We start from the raw sequence: 26499 nt of genomic DNA on the forward strand, positions 1-26499 counted from the left end.
TGGGGAATGAGAAGACAGAAATAACAATGGGGAGAAAAGAATCACAGTAAAAAAGAGAAATGCAATGTCGTTTATATGTCGTGCTAGTTCTGTAAATGGTAAACAGTAACTGAAATTAAGAGGCTATCAAACCTATATGTTTTGCTGTAAAACAGATTTGTGTTGCTTTGGCTTTTAAAGGGATAGTTTACTTTAAATTAACTTTTAGTGATCTAGACAGCCCTTTTTAAAGGCAATTTGCAGTTAGTCTTTATTTTTTTATTTGTGGTTTGTGAAATATTTGCATTACTCGTTTAATAGTTCCCAGGCTTCGAATTGTACATACTAGCTGGTTGCTATAGTAAAATTACCTAGCAACCAGACAGAATGGAAGCTGAATAGGGGAGGGACTGAGAAGAAATATAAGCAATGGAAAGTAACAATAGCAAGAAAATAATCCTCAAAGTCTGTTTTATTTTTTTTTGGTTGATGGGGTCAGAGCCTTTTCATTTGCAGGCTGGAAATAGGCAGACAATGACTGATAATTTAGTAAGCATATAAAATAAATAATGAAGATCAAGTTAAAAGTTCCTTAGAAGAGGCCCAAGCTCTATAATATATTAAACGTTCATTACACTGGATTACACTTCTTGAATCAGACAAATGAAAATTCCATAAAAGCTTACCAAATAACAAGCCAAATATATTTTTGAGCAATGTATTGAAATGCATGATACAATTGTAATCAGTTTAGGTCAATAAAGGGCATATTTTCTTGCTTCAATTGGACCTGTCATTAATCTTAATGTATCCTAATGTTGATGCTCACAGATCTCTTTCACAAATAGATTTCATTATTTTATTATAGTTTGTGAGACATAAATGGTTGTACTTTCTCAGCCTAACCATTTTTTATACTGAAAGTAACTCAACCATGCTGCAACATGTTGACTAATGCTGGAATCCGCCTGTTAAAGCAGCTAAAATCTATCCGTGACTTAATTAGAAATTAATAAGAAATGGAGGACAGATTTAACCTGGCATTTATGTAGACCCCACAACTGTATTCTTTCTAGCTTTGGAGACCAGACCTTGTTAATGGAGCAAAATGATTCTGTCGCTTTTACCCTTGTATGCTACTGAAGTGGTGCAAAAAACTATAAAAAAAAAATGAATTGTCCAGTATAAAATATTTCAGAAATTCTCAGGACCCTTCTTATACAAATACTTTGGTATTGTCAACTATTCTTTAAATTGTACCAGTGCAGAAAATAGTTTTGATTAGAATACTACAAGTTAGAAAATGAAAGCAAAGATCCGATTGACTAATGTTAAAAAAGTGACTATACTGCCCATTTAAGTAAAGCTTGTTCAGAAGATTTCCAGACCCTGTCTATAAGAGAAATACCCAACTCATCAAATGTTATTAAGTTACACCTCTCAAAAGTTAATAGATCAAAATACATGTGGTTAAAATTATCATCTTCTCTTTGTTCTGAATTTCAACCATGGCAAAAGCACGCAAGACATAACAAAAAGTGAGCTAGAATTCCCAGTAGTAGGAAAGCTTTTAAGCACTAGATAAGAACCATAGACATTTTACTTGTGAGTACAAAACCAAAATGGGGAATAAGCATAGATGTCAGCTATACAGTATTTGCATCTTTCAGATGACATTCAAACTAAGCATGGCATTCATCAGAGCGCATCAAAATTAAATCACGTCTTCTATAGATAGGTCACATGAGATTTCTCCCCTTCCAGCTTGCTGCTTTACTTGGATAACCTCCACATTTCCTTCCCTTATGATCACAATCACTCAGATGTGCAGCGACACAATTCATTCCCCATGCATTTTTCATGTTCAGGAGGTGCGCGTGTGTCAAATCAGTGAGAGGAAGGGATTGATTAGGGAGCAGTTTGATGACTTTGGATGATTAACAGAGATCAGAATACAAAGCACAGCTGTAAAAAATTCAGTGCTGCACATAGTTTTAACAGCACTTCAGGGAATGGAGATAAAGATTCACCACCAACAAAACATTTTAAACAACTGTTAATAATTACTCCTGAACAATCCTGTAATCTTAAATATGATTATTTTGTTAATGATGTATTTTATGTTAAATGTAACAGAATAGATTCAAATGCAATGTTTATTATGATAATTATATGTTTTGTTATTTTAATCTAAGTAGGGTTTCCATTTTTGCAGATCCTAAAAAGGCTTTGTTTTAAAAATGGTACATTTTATACAGCAGTCAGAGACACCACCGCAAATCAGAGTGCTTCAGAGATTCTGCTAGCACTTTGATTGAACTGTAATCTCTAAATGACTGTTTTTTTTTCTATTTTGCTTCTGTAACTTTGCAACCAGGGAGGTTCAGAACATGCTGATCCTGTCTAATGATTTTTATTTTGTTCCTGAAAAAATTCAATTATCTGTTCTGTGTGCTAGGAAAATACAGGAACATCCAGCGACCACAATTTGCCCTGACTGCCAGGGATGGCATTAATCAGATTCATGTTCTTACTATCTTTGCCATCTGTCTTCATTCTCTAGATTTGTAGCACTGAATTTTATACTATACTAGCTTGTGATATTGTTACCTACTTTTCTGCTTTCTTTCTGACAGTGGATATGAACAAGATAAAAATGTGCTTCGTACAAAGGACTTGGAAAGAAGGACTCAAGAAGTACAGCAAAGTGAGGCTATTTTCTCTACAAATTACCCCCTCTTCAGTCAACCCTATAAGGTAAAAGTTAATTGTTTGAAAAATGCATAGCTGTACATGCATAGCAAGCTTTTGTAGAGGTAAATTAGCATACTCTGTATCAGAATCTCCTGGAACAGTTTCAGGATTGCCTAGATTATCACAGAAGGACTACTTCAGCACTGTGGGAAGTGGACAGCTACTGGAATGACATGTTCCTTTTATTAGTTTTTCTCTATGGTGCATTTATAAAATTATTATGATTGCTATTTCTTAACCACTACTATTCCATTGATTTCAATCACTTTCTTTGAAACTCAGATATAAAATACACATTAAGCTGGCCATAGATGCAAAGATCCGATCGTACGAATCATCGTACGATCGGACTTTCCCATCTCCCGACCCGCCACTAACCATTCAGATCAAAGTTTTACCAGTCAGATTAGTAAAAGAACAGATCAGCAATGTTCTGCCCCTGACAGCAATCGTACGATATCTATGTCCAACCAAAGCTAGTGACAGTCTCCCACTGAAAATCGTACGATCGTCAATACACGCAGAGATATTATCGGCAGCCGACAGAAATTTTCTAACCTGTCTGATCGCCCAACCGACCGATCTCCGCCGGACGAAAAATGTCGGGACTCTCCACACACGTTCTGAAAATCGTACGAATCCTCGATTCGTACGAATCCTCGATTCGTACGATCAGATCTTTGTGTCTATGGCCAGCTTAAAGCTCTTTCTGCTTTTCAAAAACAAATTGTTTATACATCATGTTATAGCAGGGAAAGTAGCATCAATGTGGCTGATGGTGCATGTATGGGGTTTTGGCACTTTTAGATGTTGAAGCACTGCAACTTTTTGTATATTCCAGGTCTTCTTGGCCTCCTTCTTTAATTGTGTCACTGGTAGCTGGTTCTATGAATTTCTTTCCAGTGTAAATACAACACTAAAATGAATAAGAATTTATATATACATGGGATACACATTTAACAAACACAAATTCATTCTGTTTTGCTAAAAGCCCCGTTGTGCAGAAATGACAAATGTAACTATTTACTTAAAGTGACCCTCAAAATGAGGAGACCCCTCATGTTTTTTTGCATGCATGGCATTAAAAAAACAAGTTTGAATTTACTATATTCAGCAGTAAAAGCAAATTGTAGTAAATCCTCACACTCTCACTGTTTATATAATGAAGAAAACAGGATGTATCATGCATTCAGTATGGATGGAGCAAAAACGGTTTGCCAACTAGTATTCTAGTTCTTTATGTTCGACGGTTGTTTGGATGCTCTGTGTAGAGGATTTTTATGCTTAATTAACATTTTTGTGAAGCTTGAGATGAGCACCATAAAGGATGTTGTTTTGAGATGCACTGATTAGTAAACATAGCTTTCCTTTCTGCAAGCTCGGGTGCTTTAAAATTCAATAGATTGCTGCCTGGTAGGACAGATGGGTGCCTTAAGGTGGCCATACACGGGCCGATAAAAGCTGCCGACAGACCGAGTCGGCAGCTTATTGGCCCGTGTATGGGGGCCCCCGACGGGCTTCCCCGATCGAGATCTGGCCGAAAGTCGGCAAGATCTCGATCGGATGGGGTTAAAAATCCCGTCGGATCGCGGCCGCATCTGTTCGTTGATGCGGTCCCGCGATCCGACCGCCCGTTTGCGAACGTGAAGGATCCGATCGTTGGGCCCTAGGGCCCACGATCGGATCAGCCCGATATTGCCCACCTCAAGGTGGGCATATCGGAGGGAGATCCGCTCGTTTGGCGACATCGCCAAACGAGCGGATCTATCCGTGTATGGCCACCTTTACAGACACTCAAAAAAGTCTCTAACCAATGTACTGTACTTGACATAAGCTATAGAAGAAATATCTAGTAGAAGTAAATCTAAACAATGGGACTTGAAACGGAAAATCCTCAGCATTTAAACTCTTCCAATAATCCAATCACAATGGTGCAGTGTAACTATCCAGAGAGGTGACAACTGAAATTTACATAGGTTGGGAATGCTGTGTAGTTACTGTGATAGAATTACCAATGTATCATGTAACTCAAAAAAAACAGGTCATGAGATTTGCGTCAACAGAGGGTCAAAGTTTTTTGAAACTGCCAAGGTAAAGATGTTAGAACAGCATTGTATGTAGCAAAAAGGTGGTGTCGAAGGCCTCCGCCTCTGTTTAGGGATGGTTTCTCTACCTTAACGTGAAATAACTTTTATGCCTCATCCAGGGCCGCCATTAGAAATCATGGGGCCCGTACAACAAAATGTTCAGGGCCCCCTGGGCCCCACCCAAACCCCCAAGCCCCACCCCAGATCCCACCCACTCCACACTACAGTTAAAAGACCACACAGACATCAGTGCTAAAAAAGGTAACCCGTACACACACACAAGTTACAAAAAGCTATTGATGGTCAGGCCACCTTATAATCTAAAAAAAAACTGTAGTGCCAGGGCCCCCCATAAAATTTTTTTTTAGAAAAATTGGTGGCCAGGGCCCCCCTACAAGTTAAAAAAATAATTGGTGATCAGGGCCCCCCTACAAGTTAAAAAAAAGTTGGTGTTCAGGGCCCCCCTATAAGTTAAAAAAAAAAACATTGGCACCAGGGCCCCCCATAAAATTTTTTTTTTAAAAAAAAACATTGGTGATCAGGGGGCCCCCTGCAAGTGAAAAAAAAATTAGCCAGACCCCCCCCAAATTTTTTAAAAAATTGCTTGCCATGCTTCACTTACTTGATTAGCCGGGCCCCCCTGCTTTCAGCGTGCTGCACAGCAGCTCTGTGCATGAAGCTTTTCTCCTATTAAGATTTTCTCCTATTAAGGGGATCCAATCCCAATGCAGATTTACTGGGACTTATTCTTAAAAGACCAATGAGGTTAAAGGAAATCTTAATAGGAGAAAAGCTTTGTGCACAGAGCTGCTATGCAGCACACTGAAAGCAGGGGGGCCTGGCTAATCAAGTAAGTGAAGCATGGCCGGGCCCCCCCTTCAGGGCCGGAACTAGGGGTAGGCAGAAGAGGCACCTGCCTAGGGCACAACAAAAGGGCAGGTTCCTGACTTTTGCCTACCCCTAGTCCATGTTCGCTGCTCTCCCCGCCTCCCACCCCTCCAGCACTCCTCTCTGCCTCCCTCCCCTCAAGTGATTTACCCTGTCTCCCCTCAGTCACTTTCCCTGCCTCCCTCCCCTCCCCTCATACGATTTCCCCGCCTCTCTACTCTCCCCTCAGTCAATTTCCCCTGCCTCCATTCCCTCCGGTGCTCTTCTAACACCCACCCCTCTGGTGTTCTTCGCATGTGTGTGCACAATGTGTTCAGGAGCATGCACGTCTGCGTGAGTGCGGAGGGGAGCACGGAGGGGAGCGCGGTGTCCGGCCTGGTCGCCTAGGGCCCCTGGTCAGCTTGGCCCGGCACTGCCCCCCTTAGACACAAAACCCTGCGGGCCAACTGTCGCTATACTATACTGCATATAGCACATTGCTTTGTTTGTCTTTTGGTGGTGGATCCTCGGGTGTACCAGTTTTTGCTGAGTTTGTTGCTAGATTTCAAAAACATATCATGGTTATTTTCATCTTCTGTTCTTGTTGGGCTGTTTTTGCTGCTGTTTTGACAAAGGCCCAGTCTGGGTAGCCACAAGTTTCAGTGTTCCTCTGAAATGTTTTCGCTCCTTGTCTTTGGATCTGTATCAGCTGTCACACTTTCTTATGGTGCATAGTTCTAATGACACCTAGCTTGTGTTTCAGTGGATGGTGGAAATCGAACAACAGATATTTATCCGTAAAAGTTGGTTTTACTTCTGTTTTCAAGTTACCCCTCTCTTGGATGGATATCAAACAGTCCAAAAAAGCATGTTTGTTCTCATGGACATCCTCCTTTGTGAACTTGATGTTATTGTCCACCAAGTTAATGCTTTCTGTAAAGGCTGCCACTTTATGAGCTCTTGCTTTTTGAATTGTCGTCTATATACCTGAACCCGAGACTTGGTATAGTTCTCTTGAAAGTATGTTAGGCCCTCCTTTCCACTTCCTCCATGAACAAGTTTACCAAAATGAGAAATACAGGAGAACCCATTACACACCCATGTTTCTGTCAGTAGAAGTGGTCCTTGTATTTGAAGTATATGGTGTTAAGGCACAAGTCAAGCAACAAGCATACTTAGTTAGGACTGAACTCTGTTCTGCTGTTGAGGGTGTTATCCTGCTGCAGTTATCCAGACTGGGCCTTTGTCAAAACAACAAAACAACTCAACAAAAACACGAGAAGACACTGAGACAAAGAATAAGCGCAACATAGTAATTCTATATGTAGCTGGAATGTCAGAGATACAAACATTACATCCGTTTGTTTTTCAAAGCTAGCAACACACTGGTAAAAAAAACTGGTACGCCCAAAAGATCCAACACCAAAAGAAAAATAAAGCAATGTGGGATACGCAGTGCAGTGTAGCAAAGAGTGCACAGGTGTATACATTGGGGAGACGGAACAACTGATTCCCAAGTGGATGGATCAGCATAGGAGGGCAAACTCTACTGGGCAAGACTCAGCTGTCTTTCTACATCTAAAAGACAAGGAACACTCATTTGAAGATAGCAATGTTCATATTTAGACAGAGAAGACCATTGTTTTGAATGAGGCAAAAAAGTGGCTATTCATGTTAAGGTAGAAAAACCTTCCCCAAACAGACGAGGGGCATTTGACACTATCTGTCTGCTACATGCAATGCGGTTCTAACATCTATACCTAGGCAGTTTCACAAAACGTCACACCTCCATTGATGCAACTCTCATGACCTGTCTCTTTGATTTGCACGACACATTGGTAATTCTATCACAGTAACTACACAACATTCACAACCTATGTGAGTTTCAGTTGTCCCCTCTCTGGATAGTTACACTGCACCATTGTGAATGGATTATTGGAAGAGTTTATATGACGAGGATTTCCGATACCAGTCATTTGAACTGAAGAAGCTACTCGGGTGAGTAGTGAAATGTCTTCAATGATTACTCAGCAAGTCCAGTTGCTTTAGATTTACTACTTCTAGATAAAACATGACCTGGATGAATAAAAACCTTCACAGACATATAGAATAAATGTTTACACTATGATACTTGGTAGGGCATTCTACTGTTGTGAAGATTTTTGTGACATTAACTCTGACTCCGGAACAATGTCCAAACATGAGATAAAATAGATAGATTTCAAAAGTCTATGAGTCTATGGGGCAAATTTACTTACCTGCGAAAATTAGCCAGTGCTGGCTTTGCGCACATTACAACAATTTGCCAGGCGTAAATTCGCCTGGACAACGCTAATTCACGAAGATCAGAAGTTGTGCACAGGGTACCGAACACTTGGGAATTTGCGCTACCGAAAATACGATCAACAGTTCGAAGTTACGCTAGTGGTGGCTATTTGCATATGGCGTTCAGTTAGTACAAGTACAGAAGGTATTAATAGTACAATGGCCGTATATGCTGCAGCAAATACATTACACTACACAAAGCCAGGGAACCTTAATAAACTTATATAAAGTTATTATAATGCCCTACACATGTGCCCACTGTATAGTTTATGTAGGGTGAAGGAGGGTACCCAAAAAAAAAATTTCACTCTTTTTCAGCCTATCACCCTGTAAAAAGTAAAAGACGCCAGCGTTTTTTTGGGACTTAGAAAAAAATTGAAACTTTTTTTTTGACAAACTCCTATCTACTCTATTGCACTTCATCTGGTCTGAGCTGGCAAAGTAAACTCTGGCGCAAGAGGTAACGTTCAGTAAAATAAATTTTCACCAGCGTGACGTCATTTTGGCACTTCGCCCATTTACTAATGGTCGCTGGCGCAATTTCGCTACCAAAGGAGATAGACTCTGGCGCAACTTCGCACTCTAACGCCAGACGAATTTTTGCTCTGGCGAAAGAGCGTTACTACACAAATTCACTAACTTTTTGATTTTACTGAACGTTGCCTCTTGTGCCAGAGTTTACTTTGCCAGCTCAGACCAGACGAAGTGCAATAGAAGTGCAGTGTTTTTATGTGACAAACTCCTATCTACTCTATTGCACTTCGTCTGGTCTGAGCTGTTGAAGTAAACTCTGACGCAAGAAGTAACGTTCAGTAAAATCAAAAACTTAGCGGATTTGTGTAGTAACACTCTTTCACCAGAGTAAAAATTTGCCTGGCGTTAGAGTGCGAAGTTGCGCCAGAGTTTATCTCCTTTGCTAGCAAAAATACACCAGAGACCATTATTAAATCGGCAAAGTGCCGAAATGACGCCAAGCTAGCGAATTTTCGTCACTTCGCACTTTAATAAATTTGCCCCCATGACTCTGTTATCTTCTGTTTTAACAGGAGAATCCATTTTGTCAAAACTTCAATTGAATATTCTTATTAAAAGGAAAGAAGATGTAGTGAATATTACAACACAATTAACAGTCTGGTTCCACAAAGGATCAATGTACTGTATTTTCCTACCAATAATAACTTCATGCAGCTTACCATGTATTCCTTACTTTGTACTATTTCTATATTAGCTATCAGTATCATAAATAAAATACAGAGCAAACAGAAGAATGTGCTGAATTATTTTAGCAACTTAGCAACAGTCTGTTAGCAATAGATCAAGTTACATTAGAAACTTACAAGATGTCTGAGTGCCTACTGTCCTGTCTGATAAGGTAGAAATTGGAGCTGTCTTGTTTTCCTGTTTACTTTAAGTGCCGGAAACACAAGCTTGCTGTCTCGTATTATCTTTTGTAAATCTTATTACCGTAAGAGATAAATTGTATTTATCAATGCTTTTTCCTAAGTAAAGTAACATCCTAGGCTTCGATGTTTCCTTATACTACTAAACATTTAAAAAAAACACTAGTATTGTTTTGCCAGAAATATGGATTTTTTTATATGAAGTTAAGGTTCTGGTACTGATTTAAAGCAGAAAAAAACATAATTAGTAAATAATGAAGAGTTATTCATTTAAATTGCAATGCATAACATTGCAATATTTCATAGCTTTCTGGTTAATAGGTATCCAGATACTAAATTTCTATATCTGTACCCTATCCATCACAAGTCCCACTAGACCCTGGAGCAAAGATATTTTTAAATTAGCAAAACAGTGCTCTTTTTAGTTTTCTTATACTTCCCTCCAAGGTAATAACAATAGTGTTTTATCAGTTTTTCTTTGTACATCAATAAAGCAAATTATATATCTATATTTAATTTACAGGAGAAGTAACGTAAGCTGTTGTTTATTTCGAGGAGGTTGAAAAATGCTTTTTTTTTTATTGAGTTTTTATTTTTATTAAAAATTCAGATCTCGTACTCAAACATTGTTTATTTATTATCATTAGACAAGAAAAGAAGATGAGCTGCCAAGTTGCATCCAAAGTACTTTTGGCAGCTATGATGAAATGAAGGACCTTTTGACTGTCCAGTGTAAGCAGAGTCACCTTGTTGGTATTCTTCAACCTGATACAAAAAAGGAACATTTTCAACAAAAACTAAAAATAAACTACTGGCATCAGTCCACCTAAAGTACCTGTGCAGTTGGGCATAATAGCCACCATGAACTGGCAGGAGCCTGACCATTCATTTGCACTCCAGCAACAAGTAAAAACATCTGATCAGAAAATGGTTGGTTCTGCTACAAAAGACTGTATAGGTGGGCACCAGAAACGTGCTATGGAAAAAAATAAAAACTGCTTCTTACAATCTGTATTATCGCCATCCTCTTCTAATGACCCGCCACAAAATACTTTAGTGAGTAATAAGACCAGTTCCCACAAGAGACAACATCCACAGCTAAATAGCAGTCTAGAAATTGGCTGCAGTACACCTTGTATTCAGAACTTTTCTGCCACAAAGCTGAATGCAGTTCAACAAAAGCCTACTGCATACGTGCGCCCAATGGATGGCCAAGAACAGGCAGTAGATGAGTCTCCAAAACTAAAATCTTCCACCGAAGCGAATATCCATCTTCCTTTGTGTGAAGAACTATGCCATAAAACTGACTCTGACAAGATGAAGTCTGATGAAGCAGATTCATGCTCTGATCTGAACCAAGAAGAGGTAGGTAAAGATTGCATATGCAAAATTCTGTGTCTACTGTGTTGCAATGTTTAACATAAGTTGCACTGGATATTTTTTAGTATATGCTCTATGTGATACAGATTAGAGCTTTATAAATGTTATATAGACTTTTTTGGGTAATGGAGTATTTCTGATAGTAAGGAAAAACCATAACACTCCACTGATCACACAGACACCTCTCTTTTTGGCCACTAAACCACACTCACTGATGGCTTTTTGTATACATAGGTTATATATTGCATGGGGTTTATTTAATGTATGCAGTTTTCTGGTTGTTCTCATTGACATGAATAGGATTTGGACTTTAATTCGTGCATCATGCCCAGAAGTTTTAAAAAGTAAACGAAAGTAACTTTGACTTTTTAAGGGGGTTGTTCAGCTTTAAATTAACGTTTACTATGATGCAGAGAGGTATATTCTGAGATAATTTGCAATTGATTTTCATTTTTTATTATGTGTGGTTTTTGAGTTACTTAGCTTTTTGTTCATCAGCTTTTATGTTTGCAGTTTCAACAAGCTGGTTGCTAGGGTCCAAATTACCCTAGCAACCATGCTTTGGTTTGAATAAGCGACTGGGAAATGAACAGGAGAGGGCCTGATTAAAAAAAAATCTCAATAACAATAAATTTGCAGCCTTGCAGAACATTTGTTTTTGAATTGGGGTCAGTGATCTCCATTTGAAAACTAGAGTCAGAAGATGAAGGCAAAAATTATTAAAACATTTTAAAATGAAGGCCAATTGAAAAGTTTCTAAGAATTAGCTATTCTGTAACATACTAAAACTTAACTTAAAGGCGAACCACCCCTTTAAAGCAAGGATGATACATGTTTTGCACTTAATTTTTCTAGCTTGTTTAATCACGTTAGTGTAGGCAAGCAATGGCATTGCATTGGGGTGATTTGCTGTTGCAGAAGTGCCCGTGCTTAGAGTCCTTTAATGTTATTTGCATATTTACACAAATGTAACAAGCACCCAGGAGCAGTAGAAATGGGAAATGGTTATTGAATACAAATGCAAACTTTAATTCTTCTTTTTCACTTGCATGTGTGCTGAACATCACCTGCACTTAACTAAACTTTTCATCTATGTAAATCAATTCCATGAAAGCAGTTGCCTAGGTCTGGTTTAATTATTTTTTTATTATTCAGGGGAAGACAATGTTCTATTAGGAATCATCCAATTTTTCTCTAGTACTATTAATACCTTATGAAAATGCTAGCAAGTAGCAACTCTTCACTAGGTATACTAGATACATTACAGATACAGTATACAGTATATTCACCCTTTCTGCCCTTAAATCAATTAAAGTCTTGTGTTCATATACTCAAGCATGTGTTTGGCAGTTTTAATTTGTAGTGAGGTTACTACAATAGTTCCCAACTGATGCATAATGAAGGAAAGAAGGTGTTTAATTCTTATGCTTTGTTCTCATTAGCAAAAGTTGATATGTCATTACAGTTACAATTTTAATCCATTTGGGCAATCCAAGCTTTTCTGCCAAGCTCTTTATCTCTTTATCCCCCATATGTAATATAAGGCACTAAGTTTGCCCAGGAGCAGTAACCCATAGCAACCAATAAGATGTTTGCATTTAAACAGGTGACCAGTAAATGCTACCTGCTGATTGGTTGCTATGGGTTACTGCTCCTGGGCAATCTTAGTGCTTTTATTACATAACCCCCTTAATGTCTAATTGTAAAAGTGGATATTAGAAGATTATAGTGGTAATTTACTACCTGCTGGGCAGGGTACAAAGCGCAAAAAAATAGGCCCAATGCAGCATGTTTTTGGCACACAAAATTGCCCCAGGCCTCTGTTTTAACTGTTTAAAGAGTTAACAGACATCTAGATTTGCACCATGAATACAGTGCTGACTGCATTCAGCAGTGCTGTAGTCATGAGTGCCGGTCTAGGGCTGACTTTTTCTTTACTATATCATTCACTCTAGCTCTTGCACGTTTATCCTCAGTTTGTGTAAATGACCCCCTATATCATGAATATTTATTACAGAGGTTTCTTTAAAGTAATTGTTTATGAAAACAAGTTCCAAATAATATTCATGCTCTAGAGAACAGGTAGTAGACAGGTGCAGTAACCATTACAAGGACCACAATTAAATCTTCGCTACTATGGGTGAGAAATCTCCTGACAAAGACCCTGCATATCTTAACACGAAGATCACTATTACTCACTGAAATCTGGCTTAACCATGGGAAAATGCCTCCATCACATTTTCCCAATGTTAAATCAGATTGCCGTGAGTAATAGGTCTTATGTTATGCTATGGAAAGCCTTTGGAAATCTCCTCATGTGCTATCACCCGAAAATTCCATAATACAAGGGGCACAAAAGCTGCCGATGGAACCCTGTATTTAATGATAACATGTTCCTGCTGATGCAGATGGTTTTTGTTACATGTATATTGATAATTCTGCATGCCAGCGGAAAGTGATTTACTAGAAGAAGCAGTGGGTAGGAATTAAATACAAAATGAGTACAAAGGATTAGAAATATCAAGGTAGATGGCGGTACTTAAACCAGAAGTCATTTTAAGTTTAAACATTAAAATCATTCTAAATTGCTTCCTGCAGAAAGTCCCCTCTCCTTTTGTTTAGGAAAAGTGACCCTTATGTTATAGGTCCAACTAATGCCTGGATGCTTAGAATTTAAGTGGCCTTTCAAATCTCAGTAGATGACCCTGTTTAGGGGGAGGACACCATTTTTCTTTCTTTTTAACTATTCCAGAGCTGACATCTCTGCCATTTGATACACTGACAACCTTCTTTTTCCGTTTGTTATTTTACTTTTCTCTTCATTTTTATATGCACTGTACACTAAACATGTTTGGCTGTTTAAAAAGTCTGCTTTTATGTGTCAGTCTTAACGCTGCAATTTATTTAGTACGGCGATGGTTGTTAGATTCAGAAAGACTGCTAATAAAGGAAATTATTCTTTAAAACCTTCTAAAATGAAATGGAAATGACAGGACAGCGTTCATATTTTACAACACTTTTAAGGCACAGTTAGATGAAAATAAATTGTTGGCACTGGGCAATTACAGTGCCAGAACCCAGTAAAAGGGTGTAAGTAGATAATCGGACACTATTATTCATGTCAGACATCATATTGAAAAATAGCTCCAGTTAAATTGCTCGTTGGCGAGGTTTTGGGACTTGTGCTAGTCCTTTGTTTGTGGTGTATCATAAGTCTTTCCAATAATTTGAAAAAAGTTAGGTTTAAGGTAGGGTAGACATGGCTCTCCCTTTGGACTTCAGTTTGAGAGTTGGCCCATTGGCCAGATGCTTTACCTATAAAGTGCATATTTACACAGAACAATGTGTAATTATTGTTCTGTATTTCTGCATCTCCATCAAGGATATGCAACTTGTTGCTTTCTGGTGTTGTCACACTACCAATCACAGTATTTTCCCACCATGGAGCTACCACCACCTCCAGACCAAAAGTGTCATGTAAATCTGTAAAGTGCACTTTGAGCGCAATTGCCATGTTTTGTGCCTGATGCAATTGTAGAGGATTTGTCAAAATAAATGCAACTGTGAGAATTCCATCATAAATTCAATGCAATTGCGCTGAAGTTAACTTGGTATAATTTCCAGTATTTAACGTGCAAGAGGTGTGTGCGCTGACTAATTATATGCAACTGTGCTGCCCCTATTGATGCCGGGCACGATGAGGAGCTACGATTTGGTAAGAAGGAGTGCATCAGTAGGCACAGCAACACTCGATTCAGAACAGAAGACAGGAATGACTGAGTGGATTGAGTGCATTGAGCACAATTATAGATAAGTGCAAAGAGTGAATTTTGACAAAGTACCTTTAAAGGAGAAGGAAAGTTGTTTGACACTTGGGGGTGCCAAATGTTAGGCACCACCAAGTGAATGTATTTACTTACCTGAAACCCCAGGCTAGTGCTCCTATCAGCAGAAAACTGCACCGGCCCGGGGTTATTCCAGTGAGCACCACGGAGCGATCCTCTTACGGCTTCTTCTTGCTTCTTGCGGCTGCACATGCACATTAGAGTGAAAAGCTGAACTTTACCTAAAAAGCCAGCTGTTTCATTCTACTTCGCATCGCCCCTTCAGACCCCTGGGAAATTTGAAGAAAGAAGAAGCCGGAAGAGGATCGCTCAGTGGTGCTTGCTGGAAACCTTAATGAAAATCCGCCTATGCCCTCATTAGCTTAAGTGACCACTATTTTATGCAGCACAGATCAGCTTTCAGGAGAACTTCAATAGGTTAATTACTATTTTATTCATTCTATAAGTGAAAGTTATGGCTAACACATACAAGTTAATATAAAAAAAAATACCCTTGAAAACTTGAATTTTTCGTGGAAAAAAACAACTCAACCTTTGATAAATAATCCCCTAGATTTATTTAACACCAGAATTTCATATATGTAAGAATTAAAAGGGATCCTGGCATTTATTGCAATGTGTTTGCTGGTTACTCTTGTGTTGCAGAAATGTTTTATCAGTGACCTAAGCAAACATTGTGTCTCTGTAATCATTAGTATGTCATAAATACATTTTATTCTACTGCTGTTGAATGTAGTTTTTGTGAAATGTCATAGTTTGCATTAAAGCTCTAGCCCAGTTGGATATTTTTGATCCAGACTTGCATTCGTGAATAATCAACTGTGCATTTATTTGTTACATTTCTGCATTGGTTGTGATGTCTGCTTGTTGGGGGATTTTGGTTCCTAGTCATTGTTACTATTGATGCACCTTGGGACTTGCTATGGATAACCACTAGCAAGTAACTAGTAACAAACTGAACTTAAAACTGGAGGCTGGAGGTGGAGGTATGAAAACTGATATTTGTTGCCAGTATATGGCATATAGCACTACTGCCTGGGGACTAAATGGAAAATAGATTGGTCTCACACAGGCCCATGCCCTGGGAGTAGCAAGAAACACACCTTTTGCTAACTATAGACTAGGTACATCTCTTCCAGTTTAGTCATGCATTCAGCTGCTGAAGAGTGAGAAGTACACCCCATGCAAATAGAATCCCATGCATTTTGATTCCTTCTATTTCCTCCTTTGTATTTCTCTTGACTCGTGATGTTACTGATTCCACTAAAACGTTTTTTTAACTTTTCCTGATAGGATTTCATATTTCTTATTTTATGATTAAAAAGTGGGCTGATTAAATATAATAATGTTTGTAGGAAAATTTTGCTTGAGTCTGTAGGAATCATTTTTTAATGCCGATTAATGCTGTTTCTTTTCTACAACTTTGTGTTCGTTAAATATGTACACAGCATTTACAGTAATTAGATTGGCACCAAGGAAAATGGAATAATGCAAAGGTCTCAATGTCAGCCCTTTTCAAAGAACAGTGCTTGTAAAACCTTAGGATCAGTTGTTTTAGTATTGAGTTAAGAAATTAATTTTACCTGATCTGTTCATTGTAACATGAACCTGTCTTGTCGTATTTTCCCATGCTATTTCTTAGCTGAAGGCTGTTGGCTGTCATTAATTCCTTACACTGAGTGTAACAACTCATAAGGAGAGTTACAAGGATCAGTCCATTCCTAATTCTGTCTCACAGCACATTAGCTAAGTGATTCATCTTGGTTTTAACCATCACACATTTAATTAACATTGATTAAACTGCAGTGCAAGAGTACAGTGACATCTGCAAAACACTTGCCTTATTTTCTGACACTTTACAGCTCATGGAAGGAGGTTGTAGCCTTAGCACTGTAATGTTACAGAAAAGCAATTTTAAGGAAAGAGGGTAGAAAGGTAGATATCCTATTCCCTGTCGCTCTTGGTTACCTTTGTATGAGCTTAGATAACCTTCACATTAAATCAGGCACCAGCCTGTCTGGGAGAAGATGGGTCCAAAGTGTATTTTCTGTAATGCCGTATACTTCCAAGTGAACTAATACTCTAAATTATCTCTGAGACCATCAACACATTCATTTAGCGTGTTCAGGCTGTGAATATTAATTACCAATTTATCTGAATTCATATAATTTTTCTATTAAGATCAGAGGAGACAATTTTCTCTTTATAGCTTCTGTGTTTGGATAAAATGAGTAAAATAGAAGTCCTTTAAACACAAAAACTATCGTGGATTAATCATGTTTCATATGAAGTTATATGGGATTTTACCTGCAACTTGCTTTTTTAATGTTTTTATTCGACACTACAGAGATCACCTGATAGAAGTTGGGAATGATGGTAGCTACAACTATAAGTGAGTGTAAGATTGGCAAGACCACGGACTTTGATGTAGTTGGACAGTTTGAATATATTTCAATATTTGGTCAACCAATCTTGGTTTTGTTTATAGAAGGGGGTAGTATTTTGTTAGTAGCTTTTTGCACAATATAGGACGTTTGTAAGCATAGTGGGCAATTGTTTTTTTCCCTGCAGTGAGTTGTGCCTAAAACTGCTTTCATTAGGTACTTGCATCAAAATGCTTTCCTTGTACTACCCTATAGTTGTGCTCTGCATTCTGAATTGAGCACCTCTGTGCCATTGATGCTGCAGAACCCAGGAGCTACTGCCACCTCCGGTTTAGTCGGTACAGTTCATTTGCGCCAAAAGAATTGGGCTCACACGTTACTCACATGCACAACACCAGAAATGATGCCACACAGACTTCAAAATTATTCAATGGAGTTCTGGTAGGCACAGCACAATTACATCAAGAGAATTGCTTGTTTGCATCCACAATGATGCTGGAATTCTGGGAAATAGTGGTTCAGTGTGGGGAAAAACATGGCAATTGAGCTCATTATGTCTCTTGGGATCATTACTATGTGTAAAGGAGGAAGACATGGTGCAGTGTGCAAAACATAGTCTGCCGTTTTTGTTGTGCTTTACACCATACCTTGCACATAGACAGAGCAAAATGGAGCACAGAGACTTACATGCCACTCTCCTGTCCTGTATATCCTTTTTAGTCAGGGAGCAATGGCAAGCTGCAACAGGTCTCTGTTCTTAGCGCAAAATCACAGCAGCAATAAAATACAGTACAAGGCTGCAGTCTGCACCAAGTGCTGACATTTTTATCAAGTGAAAATTACAAGGGCTCATTTATCAACACTGGGCAAATTTACCCATGGGCAGTTACCCGTGGCAACCAATCAATGAATAGCTTTTTAAAGTCAGCTGCAAGTAGAACAATGAATGCAACAATCTCATTGGTTGCCATGGGTTACTGCCCCTGGGCGAATATGCACAGTGATGATAAATAACCCCCACAGCATGCAACCAGACCTGTATGCAAGTGCTTTTTAAATGTGCACTAAGGGACTTGCATTTGCAGAGTGTCAGTAAATAACCACTAATGTCCCTAATATATTGATATGGATGAGTTCGGAGGAGCTCTTTTTTGTCTGTATGAATTATAAGGGGACACTTCATTGTACCACTGATAAGGGCTGCTATGAAGAATCAGGTGGCTCTATACAATTAAAGCCCAATTTATTAACCCATTGGTCACATGAGCCCCTGGATAGATACTGTTAGCACATTTCAAGTACTTACTAATGGTTAGATTGTTTAAATCTTAGTTAATAAATTAATAAGCTTGCTGTAGTTTATCTGGGAAAACTGGATGCTACCTATGTCCTGTTACTTAAGTTTTCTGCAGTCAGCATAATGCATTCATGGCCATTCTAGAGTCCTTCTTTGCTGCTCATATGTAATTATTCTGACAAATTTAGCAGTCCCTGCTGAGAGCAAAAATATGATTGAACTTCACAAAATTAGAGTAAGCAGATTAGCCATTTCTTTGCTCCTTATATGAATATATGTTTGGATAATAAGTGGATTCCTATCAAAATTAATGTTCTTGTATGTCACTTTGGGTTTAACTTGAAATGGGCTAAAGTGACCTTCTTACACTATATAAATAAAGAGTTTTAGAAATTATTATTTCTGGAACTCACATTTAGGGCCAGATTCAATTCAGTGAGAAAAAGGTTTATCACGTGAAAACTCATGGATGAGATTCAATTTGAGTTGCAATTCAATTGAGAAAAACTTCTCACTTTTTATCACGTGAAAACTTTATTGAAGTCTGTGTGAAAAAACTGGAACTGAATTTGGAGAAAAGTCTTTCTCCTCGAATTGAATCATGTTCATGACTTCTCATGTGATAAACCACAAGTCAACTTTTTCTCACTGAACTTAATTTGGCCCTTAATTGGGTATGATTGGTGCTTATATGTGATAATGGCTGGTTTATTTTTATTTTTCCTCTTAAATCTATAATTCATTGATAATCTGCACATTGGAGTACGTGGCTAAATTGGGCTGTTTTCATAGTTGGGGTTGTTTGTTCTGATTGGAATATAGCTGTAATACACTTTAGCATTTTAGTCTCATTCAGTGTATGCAAGGTTTCCATCCAATTTGCAATATGCAAACCAGTAACTCAAGTTCCTTCAGAAATGAGATTTGAATTTGGAGCCATTGACTGTGAAGATGTTTAAGCCTATGGAACTTAACATTTATGCCCCAGCTAGGGATAAGCCCTTTAATGCTAATTTATGAATAAAACACACTGAAACAGAATAGTGGGTGAAAGTCGGCCACAGCTTTATTTATACTGTATATATTTATTTAATTCCCGATCCTTGCCATTTCAAAACGTATCTCGTTAACGGTCAAGTATATGACCTTATATATCTTACCCCGAATGCCGGCCACTGTGTGCAGTGGGCATGTGGTGTCGCCTTTTATACTAGGCCGAATACAGGCAAAGGATCAATAACCGCCACGCTGTGACAAGAACACTGAAATCCAACAGATATACATTAAAATGAACAACATCAGACCTCGACCCCTTTTTTTTATTATCATTCTTTTTTTTTTTTTTTTTTTTTGTAAAACATAACAACACAACAATGGAATCATTTATCACTGGGTGGGTGGGCGGGAAGTTGTACCTGTAGCTGCTATGGGCGCCAAGAGGAAGCTCAGTGGGAGGCGCTGCCTTATAAGGCCGTTCCTGTGTACAAGCGCGCATGCGCGCTGCGCGATGACGTCACCCCCGTTCTTGCGCCTGCGCAAAGACGCCAGGCGCAAAGACGCCAGGCGCAAAGACGCCAGGCGCGAACACGCTGGCGAATTTACGCCACTGTTTACTAAGGGAAACTCCCACTCCCAGTCAGTAGCGCTTTCGCTACTTGCTTCAGCGCTGCTCAGACTGTGAAGATGTTTAAGCCTATGGAACTTAACATTTATGCCCCAGCTAGGGATAAGCCCTTTAATGCTAATTTATGAATAAAACACACTGAAACAGAATAGTGGGTGAAAGTCGGCCACAGCTTTATTTATACTGTATATATTTATTTAATTCCCGATCCTTGCCATTTCAAAACGTATCTCGTTAACTGTCAAGTATATGACCTTATATATCTTACCCCGAATGCCGGCCACTGTGTGCAGTGGGCATGTGGTGTCGCCTTTTATACTAGGCCGAATACAGGCAAAGGATCAATAACCGCCACTAGGAGTTCGTGTAATCCTACACCGAACTCCGACCTCCACCCAGAAGAGAAATGGCTCTCCCTACGCCATCGCGCAAGCCCGACAAAAATATATCTAAACCGGCCTCATTAAGGTGAACCCCGTCAGCTAACAAGGGGGTATCCGTTTCCAATTGCCGGTGCCGAACCACCACCCAGCCCTGGCTACGCACAAAACGCGAGATTCTTTGATTAAGCAGGGTGCGGGATCTATCAACTGCAGCAACATTGCGGGCACCCCTACACGCCAACCTGGGCACCAACTCTGACCAAACTATAACCAAATCCATAAAAAATGGGGGGAAACGAATAATATCGGATTTCATGAGAGAAATAAGCTCAGCTACCCGAACTTGGCACAAATCATTACCCCCAGCGTGAATTACCAGTACCAGCGGGCCATCATAAGCTCGGCTAAAGCGAACCACCTCAGGGAGTACTTGCAGCCACCGCATGCCACTGATGCCTCGCCAAATCACACGTGTGCCGGAAAAACCAAGGTTTTTTCCCCCTGGACGAATCTCCGCACGCTGTGCCGCTCGACAGATGTATGAGTGCCCCACCAGAAGCACCACAGGAGATGATCCGTCTGTAAAGAAAATTCAGTTAGTAAGAAGCTGCGGTCGAATGTAACCAGCATAACATTTCGATTTCCATCTGCCTATGCACTTCAATTGATCCTCACTCATGCCCTGAACACTAGCCTCCGTGGCTGCCCCTATTCGAAAGGAATGAGTCCCAAACTCCTTGGAGTTGAGCCCCAACGCAGTCAAGCATTTCTTAAAAATAGTATCAAACTGATACCTAGTCAGAGGTGAACCATCCTCATGAGACAAAAAACACACACCCTGCTTCCGAACCGCCGCAAATGCGGTCGCAAGTCTTGCCGGGCAAGCTACGTCATCAATTGCTGAAAGAGTCACCCAAGTCCCCTGCCCATAGATGTCCGTTTTAGATTTACGGATTCGGAAGCGGATGAAGGAGTTACCAAGAATAACGTCTTCCGCCTGGAGGCCACCTGGTTTGACCTTACTCATGGGGACCAGCTCGCTGGTGCGAAGAGCACCAAAAAATGCCAAGCTAAAAGCAGTTTGAAACAGGGAAATCTCATAAGGGGAACTAACTGCCTGCTGCAGACCCAAAATTAACTGTCGTAGCAGCGCAAAAGAGACGGGCCGGCGGCTCTCCCTTTTAACTACTTCCTTCTTCCACCCTTTAAGCGCCTGCGAAATTACAAAATGTTTCGTCACGTCATGCCAACCCGCCAACTTAAAATAAAAAGCAAGCCCCGACAGACGTCTCTGAGCCACTGTGGCAGAATAGCCATCTGCCCTCACTTGTAACAAATAATCTATTGTGAGTTGCAGCCTGTCAGCGTCACTGGCTAAGGACCTGCCATGCCCCATCTGTACCCACTCAGTCCAAGCATTACCGTAACCCTTCCATGTCGCTGCCGTAACCGATGCCTGTATCAAACTCATAAATTCGTCTCCACCAGGGGCCACAGGGAAGCTGGGCATTCCGTACCCTCCTCGTCCGCCTCGGGAGCCAGCAGTCGAAACGTTGACCACTGAAAACGAGAAAGAGCATCAGCAATGGAGTTGACCTTCCCTGGTATGTGCCTAGCACGAAACCAAATGTTATGGGCTAAGCACAAATACACCAAATGTCTCAGCAAAGCCAAAACAGGAAGGGAGGAGGAAGATAACCCGTTAATGCAATGCACCACACTCATATTGTCCGTCCAAAAACAAATCCTGCAATTGGCCAGGCCGGGAGCCCAGAGCTCAAGGGCAACTACGATGGGGAATAGTTCCAATAAAGTTAGGTTCCTGCAAAGACCAAGCTCGAGCCAGGTGGCTGGCCAAGGACCCGCACACCAGGAATTCCCAAGTACGGCTCCAAAACCAGTCAAACCAGCCGCATCAGTGTATAAGGACACCTCACTGTTTTGGACCTCCTCACCCAATAAGCAAGTATGGCCGTTGTAGATGCCTAGGAAAGAGTGCCAGACACTTAAGTCCTCTCGCAACTGTTTAGTAATGCGAATGTGGTGATAGGGTTTTTCAACACCACGAGTGGCCAGAGACAGCCTTCGGCAAAACACTCTGCCCATAGGCATAATGCAGCAGGCAAAAACCAATAGCCCTAATAATGATTGCATTTGTTGAAGTGTCACCTTTTTGCAGAGTCGAGCCACCGTGATGGCGTCCTTCAATTTTTGCAATTTGTCTTGTGGCAACCTAAAAACCATCAAATTGGAGTCTATTTCTATGCCCAAAAAAGAAAGAACTGTAGTGGGGCCTTCGGTTTTATCCAGTGCCACTGGTACCCCAAATTTCTGCATGAAAAAGTGGAATGCGTTCAACAACGAACCACACACCTTGGAAGATCGGGGCCCCACAAAAAGGAAATAGTCAAGGTAGTGCAGCGCGGAATTGAACCCCATTTCAGTACGTACTACCCATTCCAAAAATGAGCTGAAAACCTCAAAGTACCTGCAGGAGATTGCGCAGCCCATAGGTAGGCACATATCATAGTAAATAGCATTGTTGAAATGACACCCCAGCAAATGAAAGCAATCATTGTGGACCGGGAGGAGCCGGAAAGCTGATTCTATGTCTGACTTAGCAAGGAGCGCCCCTGAGCCGGCTGCCCTAACCAAGGAGACAGCCCTATCAAAGGAAATATACGACACTGCTGCCGCCGCTTTGCTAATCCCATCATTCACAGATGTACCCTTTGGGTAAGACAGGTGGTGTATCAACCGGAATTTTCCGGGTTCCTTCTTGGGTACCACGCCCAAAGGAGACATCCGCAAATTGGGAAAAGGCAAATAGTCAAAAGGGCCGGCTACCCTGCCAAGCTGGACTTCTTTAGCTAGTTTCAGCACAACTACCCCCGGGTTGTCAACGGCACTTTTCAAGTTTTCAGCAAATGTAGGAAAGGGCGATTACTGAAAAGGGATGAAAAACCCATAGGTAAAGCCAACTCTAAGTAGGGCGGCTTCCTGCTTCTTGGGATAACTGTCTAACCACGGGGACATCCTTCGTACGCTCACTGGGGTCCTCTGGCTTACCGGTGCCAATACGGGTAGTAGGTTTGAATTTCTTAAAGCATCGGAGTGCCGAATGGGCTCCTCCGCAAGTGGAACACTCGTGTTTGAACTTACAAAGGCTGTAGAACCTGCAGTGTCCCTCATTAAACAACCAGCAGGAACCGGGGCGTCTAGTGGCCGCTGCACTGGGTGCCCCAAGGGTATGTTGTGCAGCGGGATATTGAAAGGGTTGTGACCTCTGTGAGGTCATCAACCGAAGCCAAACATCAGTCGCCTTGCTATCCCAACCCAGATCCGGTTTAAGCGATAACCGCCTCCTGAACTCCTCGTCATATCTCCACCACGCAGTGCCCCCATGTGTCCTGTAGGCCCCATAGATTAAATCCAAGTACACGAAAAGCTCAGAACATTTATTGGGAAATTTCTGGCCCACTACACAGGCCAGCACCGAAAAGGCTTGTAGCCAATTTCCAAAAGTCTTTGCTACTTTTACTTTTCTGTCGTCAGGCTTTTCAAAATGCCTCTCCCGGTCAACTGTGGGCTGATCTGGTGAAATTAAAGACCATATGTCAATATATTCATTGCGCCAAATTTTTTCCCTGATATCAGTGGAGATATGGCACCCTAATGGTGTAACACCACAAAAATAGGAGTCTTTCAAAGGACAAGTTAAAGAGGGTTGGGATGCTGCCGAAGCAGTTCCTAGTAAATTACCCATAATAGACCGTAAAGCATTAAGGACTTCTGAATTACCTCTCAGCTGATCCCAAGCACCCAAACAAGCATGCTCACCTGTATGCTGTTGTACGCTGCTTGGCAAAATGCCATCACTTCCAGCCTGTAACAATGGGTTGGGAACTGGTAGAGTAGCCGTTGCTGTCTGTGGTGCAGGAACTGTAGTAGCTGCCTTCCTTTTAAGGCGAACAGAGTCTCTCTCTGAGGAGGAGGTGTCTCGTGCGCGGGAGGCGGATGAGCTGTGGTCACTGTACCCCGGACCGTAGCGCCTATGCCTGGAGGCTCCCCTATTGTCCAAAAACCTATCTGGGGACCTATCAGCGCTACAATGACGTTTACACCCGCCAGAACCTTGTGATGCAAGATCCCTAACCGCTACTGACCCTCCCATCCCATGTGATCCCCGCCTGTCTAGCCTGTACTGGCTTGAAACCCTATGTGCAGGGAGTGAGGCCGGAAGCCGGGAGCCGGGATGGTATAAGGGAGGAGGGTTGAATAGGGGCGGAGGAGATTGATGAATCACAGGTGTGAGTACAGGCTGAGGCCTAATGGCCTGTGATGGTGCCGTATCAAAATTGGGCAGCTCTCTTTCCTCAGAGCTGTATGCCATGGAATCATGAAGCTCCTCAACTAAATTAGCCCCTGGGCCCCCCATCACTGTGCGAACCCCAGTTGGTATGCCACCACATGGCCGGGGGGAGGGGGGGATCATGGAAGGCGATGGGGAACGACTTTGCATATGCCCCTGACCACAACTAACATGACCTGGGGAGTGTAAACGTGACTGCAACCCAGCTACGGCTGGTTCTGCAGATGCATGAACTTGTGCAGTCACCTGTAACTGTGGGGCTGTTACTGCCGGTGTAGAAGTTACCACCGGTACTATGGCTGGCTGAGCTCTCTTACGAGCTGTAGGGGGACTGGGGCTTAATCTAGTGGGTGGGCGAGAACGGCGAACAGGGCGAGCCCTGGTGCCTCTTACCCCTTCTCTCCCAGATCTGCCTGCTGCCTTATCTTTTTCAGTGTAGAGGAGGTTCTGCAACCACTCTGTACCCTCTTGTGCCATCCTAGCCTGGATCTGCTGCAGGAGTGCGTCCTCCATTTCAGAAGTTGTACCTGTAGCTGCTATGGGCGCCAAGAGGAAACTCAGTGGGAGGCGCTGCCTTATAAGGCCGTTCCTGTGTACAAGCGCGCATGCGCGCTGCGCGATGACGTCACCCCCGTTCTTGCGCCTGCGCAAAGACGCCAGGCGCAAAGACGCCAGGCGCGAACACGCTGGCGAATTTACGCCACTGTTTACTAAGGGAAACTCCCACTCCCAGTCAGTAGCGCTTTCGCTACTTGCTTCAGCGCTGCTCAGAGCTATATAAGTTTTGTATTTATACCTCCTCCAGGTGAGTCCAGCCCTCAGCTGCATTCATAAACTTCCAGGTATCAAGGGCAGGACTATACTTTCTATAGCAAACACATGTTTGGCCCAAAGTAAACATGACAATGCATTGCTGTGTTTGTTCTACAGCAAGTTTGCTTTAAAAAAATATATACCTTGGGCCCATAAAAAGGTTTTATGAATATGATAAGGGAGAAACACTCTAGGCAGAGATGGGGAAATTGTGTGCATCTCACTCTTACAAAACATCAATAAATGTTTGAATTTATTGGTCATTATTAAATGCATTGCCATAAACAAGAAGTGAAGAACATTTAAGTATCCATCAAAAATCAGAGATTATGAAACCATATATCAAATTTCCATTTACAGATAAATATAGCGGTCAAGCTACAGTATCTACATTGATATTATCTATGATAATCATTTATGTAGGCAGGCCATCTTTGTATAGAAGCTGTGCTTCAGATACTCATGTGGGAAGAAATTGTGGCCATTTTCTTCTGGAAACAGAGCACAATTTCAATATGATAATGAAGCACATCTGTGTATTTATTTAACTTGAGACAAATTGCAGAACATGGCAGTGAAGGAAATCTGTTTGTAATTATGATAACAGCTGTTTGCATCGCTGCCATTTGTGTTGTAGTGCCCAATTTACTCAGCCGCGCTTCAGTTGCCAAGTCTTGCATTAGGACATCCGGCAAACCTTTAAACAATACTGAACGAGCTAAAATATCTTCCAATTTGCTCACTTTTTAAGGTACTGTTAATAATAATCCATCTAGTTGGCACAAATGACTTTACTGGGCTGACAAAAATGACAGGGCACTAAATAAGTAATGTAATAACACAGAAACAGTTTGCCCTGGTTCAGTAATGTGTAAAAACCATCAGATATTTGATTTCAGTGTTCTAACCCTCAATTTGTAAAAGGTAGCTGCTGGGGCCAGTGTTAATGTCTGAAATGCAATACCTATTACATTAAAGTGGAACTATCG

General features: G+C 41.0%; 1 protein-coding gene across 1 annotated transcript in view; it reads left to right on the top strand.

Moving 5' to 3' along the window:
• The window catches only part of LOC108708421 (AF4/FMR2 family member 3), a 158006-nt gene that overhangs the window by 23145 nt on the left and 108362 nt on the right, over positions 1 to 26499 (top strand). The window contains exons 2-3 of the mRNA XM_018247096.2: positions 2616 to 2736; positions 10060 to 10777. Coding sequence (XP_018102585.1) covers positions 10274 to 10777 — 504 coding nt within the window. The 5' untranslated portion in view covers positions 2616 to 2736; positions 10060 to 10273. The remainder of the gene's footprint in view (positions 1 to 2615; positions 2737 to 10059; positions 10778 to 26499) is intronic.

Source organism: Xenopus laevis, chromosome 2L, assembly GCF_017654675.1.
Source record: "Xenopus laevis strain J_2021 chromosome 2L, Xenopus_laevis_v10.1, whole genome shotgun sequence".
Lineage (NCBI taxonomy): Eukaryota > Metazoa > Chordata > Amphibia > Anura > Pipidae > Xenopus > Xenopus laevis.